Raw genomic sequence first — 13,028 nt, 5'->3', positions numbered from 1 at the left:
CTGTATTCAGTCCAGACAACAGAAATTCAGATATGCTTGACAGAAGTTATTGCCTCTAACTTGCTTGTAGGGCACTAGGGAATTGGAATATCACCAGAAGTAAAACAAGGCAACTGTGGTGGCACAAAACCTAAGGTGAGACGTTATGGATATCTGAGGCATCTATTTGAATAGCAGTGGGTGAAGACATTCCAGCTGCAAGACTAACCATGGTCACAGCAAAGAGGAAGGACTCAAAGGTCAAAACATAAGCCATGAGCTTGAAAATGAGCCTAGATAACCTCCAGGGAGCATGAATCCAGCCTCCCAATTATGCAAAAGTAGCAAGGAAGCTAAGGTAGAGGAATGCACACACATTTGTACATACTTTTACCTAAACCTGCGCATTTCTTGTATTATTAAGCAAAGAGCAGTCTTGTTTTACACTCCTGTGCGTGTTACCTTGAAGATGCCCTCTTCAAGGGGTGATTATAAGTAAGAAACAAGAACTGCCAAGGGAGGTAACGGACAGTGGCATGGTATCTCTCTGGCATGCTTTGGGAAAGTGTTTTGCCACATGCACAGCCTAGTATTTTTCTTTGTAGACCCCAATATGCTATGCTTCCTGCCATGCTACAGCACAACTTCATGTAGTTGAAGCTGCCATTTGCATCATGCCAGGAAGCAGTTTTGTGCCTTCTTAGGAGATCACACTTGCTCTTCTCCATGCTGAATGTCCTGCCATGGGGAACATCCACCTCTCATCCACTGGATACTGGTGGTCAAAATATATTTTCATAGATGGCAATGTTCCCTTCACTTCTGTGGTGGCACTGAGTGTCATGGGACCAGCCCATGACACATTCATTGCTTTGCAGCCTATTACCAACTTTTCTGACCCAGATATTTGTGCACTACTAACATGGTCACCACCAGACACCATGTCAGTACTAGCCTGGATTCAATCATGAATCAAAAAAATCATGAATCGTTTGATCATGAATCCAAAAAAAAAATTCACCCTAGAAACTGTTGATCCAGGAAAAAAAAATTGTTATCTGGTTACAAGCCAAATTACTGATTGTCGTTGTTAAAATAATTAATGATCTAAATAGATTTGGAATCAGGAACTGATTTTTGGAGTTGAATGTGCTGTCTAGAGCTTTCCAGTTTCTAAAAGGTGACCCACAGAAAGGAAAATGGTTGCTTTTTCCTGCTGCCTAGCAAAGGAGCTGACATGCGAGCTTGCGTTCCCCCTTCCTCCCTCCCTGCTAGTTTTGCCTGCGGCATTAGTTATGAAAGACAAGATGACAACGCTGTCATATATAGAATACGTAACATGCAGCAACAAGTCGCAAATGCACAATTTTAAAAGCTGATACCAGCTACACACAATCTACTGCGACAGCAGTGGTGGGCACTGTCCCATGTCCTCTCCTTCTATACAGTGCACATATCTATGGCATATCACCAGGGTGAAGTTGTGCCAGCCCTGCCTTAGCCCGTGACAGCACCTTGTGATGGGTCCATACTCCTGCATCAGCTAATGTAACACAGGTGCAGGGGAAACGCACGCTATAGAGCTGAGCTCTGAGAGAACTTCCTACTTCTGCACAATCCTGAAGGTTAGCTTTGGCTCTCCATCTCACTGCATGGGGCAGGCAGTGAAAAACTAACCTTCTTAGTCTCTTTCCCAGCAAATTTGCCCCTTAAAATAGAAGAAAAGAAAGTTCAGTTTTGTTGTAATGAGAAGAGTAACCCTGAACTCTTCAACAAACTAATCTACTGTAGAAAATTCATGCTCTCAAATGATCCTGTTCTCTGACAGCACTCAGGACCCCTGTTACAGAAGTATTTGATTATAAGGACAAAATACAATCATTGGGCGCAGTCCTGAGTGAAGCCTGTATTTCTGCTCTGCATTTACACAGCCCCTAGTCTTCCATTAGGCCATGACAGACCCCTGCAAGGCAACACACACATGCAGCAATAATCCCAGTTCAAGAAATACACACAACAACACTGACATCAGAGGAATTTGAACGTGTTTATTTGTATCCTAAACAGAGGCTTTCCTAAGCCAGAGCCTCAGGAATAATTAGATTGCTACAGCGATTTTGCCTGATTTTATACATTCAGTGACATGAGTCTGCCCCCTGCAGTATCTCCTAATAGACTCTCTTTGCTTTGAATACCTTCTGCAGCACTTGTGGTTGGTAATAGTTGAAAAATGCACAACGTTTCCCAAATGGAAATCAAAGAATTTAAGTTCATCTGCTCTGCTTTATTAGAGGATACAGCCAAAGGTCTCTGATGTTTAGAATAGGGTTCAGGTGGGCTCTTAATTGAGGGACAAAGCTGGTAAATTTTCAGTAGAAAGCATCCTTCTTCCCAATATTTAACTAATGTTAATAAAGCCCCAGACTAAATCAGTTGGCACACAATTAAAAAAAAAAAAAAATCAAAAATAGGTATTTGCCTGTTAAAACTACATAAAATTTTGATAATTAAAAGAAGCTTAATAAAGATAAGTACTAGAAAATTACACAGAAACGTAAGTGCTAATTTAAACAAATGTCAATAACTAAATACTTCAATACAACACAAATGTGAAGTCACATTTACTTTGACAAGGCCCTCGATGCAGCAAGCTAATCAAGAGGCCAAAAGTTACTGCAAGGTACAAAGGCTTCTTAAGGCTTAGCAGCCCTGCTGGGCTACATTCTGTACAAACAGAAGAAAAAGTGCTCCTGCCCTGACTGAGTTTACAGTACAAGACACTCATCCCACAAGTTCACGCGCTGTGATTCAGTTAGCAGAACCACATGAAAAGTTTTTACTTGCACTTACTTGTCATTTACTTGGTCAGTGCTAGCAAGAATTTTAGGACTTTCAGCAATCTCATATCCTTGAATCCAAAATGAATTCAGCTGTGCTTAAGTTCAGCATGTATTTAATTGCTTTCCTATAATCAGTCTCTCACTGTTGATCTCCTCTTAACTTCATCCTTCCTCCTATCATTCATTGTCTCCATTAATTTAACTATGTCTATGATAATACCTACAATCAAATCTTCTTTTACTGGTTCAGCAAGTGATACTATCTAACCTGGCCAGTTATTACTCACTTTTGTTGCTTTGTATGGACTGGAGACCCTGATCCTTTACACTATAAGAAGCAAAATAAAACACTAAAGACTCAATTTGCAACCTCTGCCCCTTCATTAACAGTCAGCTTGATGAAATCAGTCACAGAACTGTTCTTCCTTACAGTTTCTGACAGACAGACACCAAGCAGTCAAAGTTTTAAAAAATTCAGCCAAAAATACTGTCCGTTTTCCAAGCAGTTCCTGTATCCCCTCCATACTGCACACATTCATTGTATGAATTTTGCTGATAAACAGACTTCAGCCTCACCTGCTTTCCACCTGCTGCTGCAGTTCCTGCACTTTCTTGCATATGTCTCCAGCTATTGCATACGTCTTGCCAATTTTGGTGAACAGTGCAGCTACCTTGTCAGTCCGCAAGAAGCCAGCAGCCCTGCGTTTCAGCATATGCAGGAGACATGCTTCCACAACACCTGTAAGAAAGGGAAGGAGATAAAGTTATGGGCGCTGCTGTTCGTTTGTTTTTTTTTTCTGAACGCCATCTGCTGACACTCACTGATCAGGTCTGGAAACAGAAAAGAGGGGGCGAGAGAGAAAGACGGAGAGAGACACCAAGTCTCAAAATCAGATTATACAAGTATGTATCCAATCTGCAACAAAGCACCTTGAAATTTACAGATAATGTCAGTTCACAAATGAATCAAAGGACTGAAGTATCTTCCAGGATTTGCACTCCCATTTTATGCATATCCAGTGTGAAAGAATTCCTGATTCTACTCAAAATGAAGCCAAAGGCAAAAACTTCTTGTGGTAGAACCAGGTTCCCAAATTCAAGAAACAACGAACCAGAAATCTTCTTTTACTGATGACCTCTCTTAAGCAGAGGCTTCTGCTTATCTTGGGGAGTTGCCACACCCATTGCTCCCACTTGTATTTTTCTGTATAGTCTGGTCATTGCAATGAAAAGGACTAACTGGAGGTCACACCACTGTTATTTACTACTCTTTCTTAAAATCATCTTGTAGGAATTTTAACACTTGTCTATGAAGAATGACACAGGCAAGAAGGCATCTCATTTAAACTATACAGAGTTCAGATTCAAACCTGAACCAGTCTCTGAATTTAGAATGTTAAAAGTTGCCATATTTTACCAACTACTGATGTGCAGACAATTGCTGTGTATAATCTAATCTATCTAGGGGCCATGCAGTATCTTGACTTGCAAAAGCAGGGGAGAACAAATCATCCTTTTATTTCTGATCAGTAAAATATTAAGTACTAATTCTTCATGTCCTAAATGGAAGGGAGAGTCTTTCATCATGCCACCTCTCACTGGGAATAGGTGTAAAAATACTGAAAAATTATACCAACCACACCCTCCCACCCTTATTACGTATTCCATTCTCCTTTGGCAAGGGGAAGAGTACAAAGAAAAAAGCATGAACCATGTATAGCATTTTAACCAAGACGACAGGGACATTTAGTGAAGGAACTCAGATACAATGAGACTATAGGATATATGGAAACCTACAGGATAGGCATGACTACAGTTCAGGAGACCTAAAGCTGCTTTCATAATGTATTTCACTGTTTAAAAAGGCACATTCAAGACAAAAACCACAAAGAGCTTCTGGAGTACTGTTGCCTGCAGATCTCTCATTAATGAGTGCCCCACTTACTTAGTGACTAATAAAAGAGAAATTAGAAGGTTGGAGGAGGAGAAAAAGGAATAAGAATCAAAGATAGAGTAACATTTTCTTCAGAACAGATATAACCCACAAGCATCTGAACCCAGCTAGGAGGTTTTCCCCCGCCCCAGCCTCCTGAGCTCCAAAACAAATCTTAATGAGGAGAGTGGAATGAAAGGTGGCTGGGTGGAGGAGGGAAGACTGATTGGTTTATTATGTTTTAATAGAAGGGAACATGCATCAAACACAACAGCAAGACAGCTGGCTGAAAAAATAAGCTTTTCTCAGTACTGGGAAAATGCTGATGCCTTCCTCTCACCTAGATTATGCGAAAGACACATTTTCTTCCTAGTGAAAACAGATGAGACAGGAGATGTTAACATCAGCCCACTCAATCCTCCCTCTCTTCTCTCACATGAGGAACAAATGGTTTAACAACACTGATATTAAATGTCACCACTGGACGTTTCAGTTCACCCTTAACTGATGAGCAGTTCACAGCTTGCAGTTGCTTCAGGCTGTCTGCATATTCACACCTTTCTCAGTTACTCTGGCACTGTCACCTCACACACAATTACAAACAGCTGGACCTGTACCAATTTCATACATAGAATGGGGTCAGCTATTTTCCAGCTATGGCTTATGATTAAAATCAATCTCCTGCCATTTAAGGGGTCAGGATGAGGACATATTATCCCACATCTGTATCCCCAGGTTCTGTTTAACTTCTTCTGAAATGTTTGGTGCAAACTCCACCAGATTTAGGAGATAAACTGCACTGAAGACCCACCCCATCCTCTCACATAGGTTTTCTGAACTCAACATCCAAGAAATCTAACCAGTTCTCACGTAAACTACTGCAGGAGAAAGAAACAGGACAATATCATGGAATGAAAACAAAATCAAAAACAAGCCTTCCCCCTCTACCAGTTTGTAAATCTAAATTGCAGATGATTCATCCAGTCAACACTGTCCATTTAAAGGTATGAAGGGAAACAGACCTATTCACTCATAGGAAAAAAAAAAAAACAAAAAACATTGTCTGCAGGGTGTGCACTCTCACTGAAATCTATTCAGGCAGGCCACCCTTCATAGAGGAGTTTGAGTTCAGTATTTGAGCAATGCTCTCCTGTGTTTAATGATAGCAGGCATTCCTGTGGTAAACTGCAGTTAACATTGCCACATTAAATTTTCATTGCAAGTAACAAATAGCATTCTATCTGCTCTGATATACATTGCAACCCTCTTAACTTTTGGCAACTAACAGAAAAGAAAGCTACATTTTGCTGTGCTTTAAGCATGGTCCTGTCAGGTACTGAGCATTTTCTGAAGACTCTCCCCTCCTTATTGTGCTTAATGGCCTCCAATACCATGGCTCAAGAAAGCTTGCATCTGAAACAGACCTTTCTTCGCTATTCAGTCCCTGAAACCTAACTCAGTCCCAGGCAAGACTTAATGGCATGTAGAAACACCTCCTGCATTTAGTTAGTCTAGAAGCTATAGGAGTCAGGAGGAATCACAGGATCTGCCTGCACTGAGCAGCCTTAGTAAAAACGTCCCCTTCATTTTCAGCACTGCTGCCCTATGTCTTTGTTCGGCAAGACTGAAGAATTACCTGCTGAATGAACAAAAACATTAAGAGGAGCATTTATGACGCATTAATAACTTCACATTTTGTATCTTATCACTCTGGAAAAAAAGAAATCTCTGGTTTCCTGTTAACACATATCCCTAACTATACAAATTAACCTAATGCATGTTCTGAAAGCACAACCATTTGCTTTTAGAGTGTGGAAAACAGCACTAAAAAAAATAAATGGGAGATGTATTGCAGGATAACCATACCACTGTTTTGTTTTCAAGTGTGAAGGCAGATGTTTTTAAGCTAAGTAACATTGGATACAATCTGAGAGAAGATAGACTTTCCATGGAAGGACTCAGTTTTCCTATAAAATAGCAGAGTAACAGTGGAGTTCAAGACTGGTGGTTTGGGGATTTTTAGATTGTTCATTTTGAACAGTTTTTATTGAGATATGACCAACCTGAGTGAGCAAACAAATGTTGTAATTCTATAGCCTGAATTCATGCTCTGTAAAATGGAGATTACACCATTCTTTCCTCTTCTCCATCCTAATCCTTGCTTTTACACTTTTTTTTTTTTTACACTTTATAGCTACTGCTTCTCTGAAAAAAGTGCCATTCATCTTCCTCTGTGATCCCACAGATAGCAGCTCACTACCCTCCACCTCCAATTTCACTTTAAACTGCACTGACAAACTGCTCTTCAAAAGGATACATAGATTTAAAATTTAAAAATACTGGTTATTACCTTCTGTATAAGAGTAGGGTACCATTGCATCAAGCACTGTATAAACACGTGCTGAAACATGGTCAAACACGCACACAGTTCAAGACAGATAAAAGGTTGAAGAAAATAAGTTTAAGTTTACCCCACTTTTTGCAGTGAGGGAACAGCATTATCGAATACTTAAGTGACTTCCCATCAGGAACCAAGTAAATATTTAGTCCCATGCCTATCCCCTTTTTAATGCACTAACAGACCATCTCAAAATTTTTAGTTTTTTTTCCAACTGTGCTACCCTTCCTCCAGTCTCCTCAGAACATGCTTGACAAGAAATAAATATGAAAATTGGAATTTGTAGAGGATCAAGGCCCTTATCAGCATTTTATCTGTAAGCAGATGTATCTGGAAACAAAGCAGGAAGAGACAGGATGATTTAAAAAGCAAGCATCTTCATAAAGAACTTTTTGAACCAGAAAAAAGCAGCATGGCACACTAGCTAGGAAGAATACTTGAATTGTCATTCATTTGTAACCCCTATCCCCTCCACTCACAGCTCTGATAAATGGCTCAGCTGAGTGGAGGTCCACAGATAGAAGCAAAAGCCTGTGAGAAGCATGAAAGCAAGGCAGACAACAGTGAGATGGAAAGAGGAAGCAGCTGAATACAGGAGTTAGAAAGAAGGAACTAGTCCATATTAGGGACAGAGCTCTGGAGGGAAAGGACAAGATAGTTTTACAGCCATCACAGACAGACCAAAGGACTGCAAAGAGAGGTTGAGATCCACCATTACGAGCGTGTTTCCAGTGCCCCCACCTCATGCAGTAAGTTCCCAGTAACAGCTGTGCAGGCTTCTTATCCCCTTCCCTACACATACGAGCACAGCGCAAATCATGCCACCTTCCTGTTTATATTTCCATCCTTGCTGTTTACTGGCCAAGGAGCATGTCAGAGTGGAAAGTACAGTGAGCTATATGATGATATTCTTGCTCATTAGACTATTACTTTATTTCTAATAGGACACTGACTTAAGGCTTACTCTTTAGCCTTTTACTTTTGTGGGACAAGAAATCATTGCGTTTCTCTCTTCCTTCCCCAAGCCATCATATCCCAAAGAAGAGAACACCAATAACCTCTCTATGATTAGGGCTTTGGTGGAGCTAAACCTGAACTACACTGGAAGAACTCAGCATTCCTTATTGCTGTTTGCAGGAGGGCCCTGTTTGAGGCTGAACCTAGAAGAATCCTAGTCCAGGAGAAGCAAAAACCAAAGACCTACTGGGATACTGCGTAGCAACAAAGAAACAGTGCAAATGGTCTCAGCTTTTGCAGACTTACTCTGTATCTCTAGGACACGAGCTTGATTGCATCAAACAAGGCTACTGGGCAGCAAGTCTTGCCACTAGCTCCCACACTGGGATATCGGCCTACCAGAACTACTGACTCAGAAGGCAACCACCCCCTTGCATTACACCCATATTACGTGCAAAAGCATATGGGCAGCACTATTCCCTGAAAGAAGGACCAGGAAAAACAGACACATCCCTACTTCACCCCTCTCAGCAATCAGCTTATACCAGGAAACATCTGCTGCAATCAAAGGGCATCCGTAGGTGGCAAAGGCAATGCCTGTTTGCCTGTGGTCTGGCACAAATGGTAGCTCAGTGCTGATGGCATCTCTGCAAGCAAGGCTGTTTCTACTCAAAGGAGGAAGGAGCATCTGTGTATCTGCTACAGAAGCAGCAGCGGGGGCGAGCACTGTTTGGATGCCCATGGGGTTTTGCAAGGCTAAGCAGAGCAGCATGGGAAGAACAAAGAGTGATGACAGCATGGGGATGTTCTTCATGGCACAGCCGTAGATCCTGTCTAGCAACCATCATGAAAACTCTTAACCCACCTAGTGTCTTGCTCTGTCTTTCAATTAAAAATAAAGAAAATGGAAAAAAATAAAAGAAGCATTCTGAATGCCTGAAGCAATGCAGTAATAATTGGTTCTGAATCTTAAATGAAGCGACCTGCCTTTAAAAATAACTGCAAAGAAGTGTATTGCTGTTGCTTAGGAAACAGGCTCTCTCCCCTTAACGCTATCTTTTTTTTTTTTTCCTTTCTTTAAGACAATAAAATATTAATGAAACAAATTTAGTGAAAAGCACAGCAGGCACAGTTTTAATTTTTAATAAATGTGGCAGCTGCCAGGGAGGGTAATTTCCACAGTGACTGTCCCTAAAGCCCCAATATGTAATTATTCCATTGTGACATTTCTCATCACAAGAACTTGGTGTGACATCAGTACCTAACTGACTGTAATACACGTGTAGTGGTAATTTGCAAGGAGAAAAGACACTGGAATTAGCCACTGGATTGCCAGTTCTCAAAATATATGTTCAACAGGAGAGGTTAATGCAGCACGTCCAGTTCTATCTGTAAGCTGTCCTGAGATCTCTATCCAAGTTCTAGTCCCAATTGCTACTTGTGTGACCTTCAAGTCACTTCATTCTCCTCTACCTCAACCATAGATGGAGGCTAACAGTACTGTCTTTCTCCAGCTTTTATTCTAGGAGTCCTCTATACAATGGAATTATTTCAGAGGACTAATTGAGTTCCAGAAGAGCTTTAAATTCACACCTGACTTGATCTGAATTAGCTTTCAAATAGAGAGAGGCTTTTATTGAGTTAAGACTATGAAACTGTGGTAACAGCTCCGCAGGCATGCCCAGATTCTATAGGAGCAGACACCACACAAGTATTTGATTTCCTTTCCTCCTTTTGTAGTTTAAATCAATCACAAAAAATAGCCTAATAGCCTTTAATTGAAACAGCAAAAAATTCACTCTTTGTAGTGAAATAAATCAGCATTTTCAAACTCTTCTTCCTGAAAACCTCCACTTCTCCCCCAGAAAATCTCTCCTTTTATGTGCAGGAAGGCCTCCACAAATCCATTGCTTTGCAATTAGGCTGCTTACACTTCTTGCATTCTGTTAATTTGCAAGGGAATTAACATTGTTTCTTGGCCAGCTCTTGGATTTAAATCAATTGTTTGTGTGGCAAGTTCTTGGCATTCATCTTGTAGGAACAGGTGGAAACAAACTGAACTCATTTATACCTTGAATGCAATATACCCTCTTCCTGTTGTTCTAGTGCATGGTGTCAGAAATGACAAGAAACGTTAACTGAATACACAAAAGGATATCGTGCACACACACACTTCCATTCCCCATTTCCATTTCTGTATTGCATAAGCATACATTTTCAATCAGTGAAAATCAATACAGATTATGTCTTACAACTACATTTAGAGATACACACATAAAACCCAACCACTATGCAATGAAGACAATTTCAAGAATCCATGGTAGAGCCAAGGCAAAAAAAAAAAAAAATTTTTTTTTATGTTGACAGAGAACCTTTTGGGGGGAAGAGGGCTGGAGAGTTAGGTAAATCAAGCTTATGCAAACATGCTTTTCTTTATTTTTAAGAAACCAAAAATAGATAATCCCCCTGAAGGAACAGGCTGGAGAAAACAGAGCTCAGATTGCTGCCTAAAAAGACAAGAGGAGGAACATTTCAGGCGATATAGTTAGAAGAATCTTTGCAACAGGAAAATGAAGGTATTTATTTTAAAGAATAGGAAGCATTTTTCCCTTTTTGGAATCTGACACTCTTAAAAGACACGGGGGGGGGGAAAGATGAAGATTTGGAGGAACTGGTAACATCACAGAGACATCAACAGATAATCTTGTGGGTACGCACGTACATAGACTCTTTTATTTATATGTCTTCATGAATACAGATAAATAATTACTGTGGACTTTTTGAGCATAACATAATGTGATCTTAAGCCTGCCTCCAGTCACTACAGTTACAAAAATATATACATATAAAAATTGACCACAGAAAGATGCAGACCTTCATTATGTCCAGGCTGCAGGTGCAGCACTGCACTTGGAATGAATTAACACAGCTAATGAAACCTTCAGTTTAACCACTTCAGGTAATTCCCTTGTATCACTCAGCTGACAGCAGTCAATCTAAAAACTCATTAATTCCAGTCAGTTTTGAGCAACATCCCCTACAGTATCCACTGCTGCATTTAATTAAGTGCAGATATGGTTATTGATTTACAGTCCAAATAATCACTGTCCCCAGCAAGCTTAGAAAAATGCCATATTTTTATAATTTCAGAAAGGCTACTTCTTGCAGGGTCAGAGGAACAGCTGCAGTTTTCTCCATTTTTGCCTTTCTCAAAATCTTGACATGGCTTAATGGAGTGTGCAATAAGAGAGCTCTAGGGATGGGGCTAGAAGGCTGGTAAGCAGAAAAAAGAAGGCCTGTGGAAGGATTGTTTATGAGATTTATTAAGCAGATGAAGTTTTCTTTAGACAGGAAAAACCACTGAAGTTAATACCTTGTTTTTATGGAAACTGCATGCAGGGAATAGAATTCATGAGGTTGAACTGTGGAAAATAAGAATGAGTGAAAAGAGGAGGAAAATAAAGACAAGTAATCAGATGTTCACAATCTCCAGCTGTTGTTGCTTTACCTAGCTAATCACAGATCTGCCCAGCTTGAAACCAATCTCATCAGCAAGCTATAGCATGCCAAGTCATTGAGAAATGCATACTGAAAAGGTAAGATACACAGCTGTACCTGTATACTAGCTGGGAACCAAATGACTGCAGAGGAGATATCCAAATTTGCTCCTTTGTCCAAAGGGTACTGCTGTGTGTATTTTATAGAAGAGGAAGAGCCTGAAAAGGAAGTGTGTGCATAAATCTCAATCCCCATTTAACATCCTATCTCCAAATGCCAACGATTACAGACTCTCCAGATGTAGCTGCAATGCAAACAAGGGACTTCACATGACAAAACCAGGCAGGCTCAAAGGACACTACACAAGGATAACGAGGGAAGAGCTCTGTTACAGCCTAATATCTCACTTCCACCAGCCTCATCGGATCTTCAGTACATCATTCATCACACGCAAGCCTGCAACGACCAGCATAACTGAGATTAGAGGATTCCTCCACATGTCAGAACAAAAAAGCACTAGAAGTGGGTCATCTTGAACTAATGCTTTCTTCAGACCTCTAGTGCTGTGATTTAAATATCATAGCACGAGGTATGAATGACAAAGATAACCTGCAATTTTTTCTTAATTTTCAAGAGGAGCCGGGGGGGGGGTTACACCCTTAGAGACTAAACGGTGACTCCAGTCCCCTATGCCCAAAAGGCCAAACAGCATTGAAAACTGAAGCTAATTTAATCCCTTTTCGCTTTACTTCACTTTATGAGGCCATTGGTACGACACTGTAACAGGGTTTACATCCTTACTAGCTTTCTAGGACAGATAATTTTTTTTGTTCTGTACTTGTTCCATACATGCACATGAAGTTCTTGAACTGAGTGAGGTTCTTAGTTGTTACTAGTAGAAGAAATAAACCATGAACTCACATATGGTAACAGACCGTACTTGTGTTAAAGAGCTTACAAGCTAATTGGGCAGCTTATCAAAGGCACCCAGGATATGTAATTTCAGCAATATGAAAGCACAGAAAGGAAGCAATTTCCTCAAAGGTCACCTCGTAAATCTGAAGCAGAGCTTAAAACTAAACCAAAATCTCCCAGATCCCTAATTCAGTGCTCTGATTGCTCATCTCACAGATCTCAGTAAGATACTTCAATGGATATTTTCATCATCAGATCTGTTTATCTTGCATATATTAGTGGATATTCTTCATTAAAAGACAAAATTTGAAATAAATTCTTATACAAATGTGCATTTAAAAATAGGGGTGAGATTTTCCCAAACACAGCACAAAGATTGAGAAACTCAATCCCAATTAAAAGCAATAGAAACTTGTCGTCCAGATCACATTGGCCTCTTTGACCTCCAGCCAAAGGGAGTAACAAGAACTTGAGAACTGTTAAGGTTTCTTCTTTACATATTCCTGTA

The 13,028-nt window shown here is 40.3% G+C and overlaps 1 protein-coding gene across 10 annotated transcripts in view; it reads right to left on the bottom strand.

Moving 5' to 3' along the window:
* The window catches only part of SGSM2 (small G protein signaling modulator 2), an 80,290-nt gene that overhangs the window by 35,334 nt on the left and 31,928 nt on the right, over positions 1-13,028 (bottom strand). For 9 of the 10 annotated variants that reach the window (XM_068909889.1, XM_068909894.1, XM_068909892.1 and 6 more), the window contains exon 3: positions 3,396-3,558. In XM_068909889.1, the coding sequence (XP_068765990.1) occupies positions 3,396-3,558 (163 nt within the window). Of the gene's footprint in view, positions 1-3,395; positions 3,559-11,722; positions 11,745-13,028 lie in introns of those variants that run through there. The other variant, XM_068909899.1, reaches the window with a different exon arrangement.

The sequence above is a fragment of the Struthio camelus genome, chromosome 16 (assembly GCF_040807025.1).
Source record: "Struthio camelus isolate bStrCam1 chromosome 16, bStrCam1.hap1, whole genome shotgun sequence".
NCBI lineage: Eukaryota > Metazoa > Chordata > Aves > Struthioniformes > Struthionidae > Struthio > Struthio camelus.
This window is presented reverse-complemented; position numbering and strand designations above follow the sequence as displayed.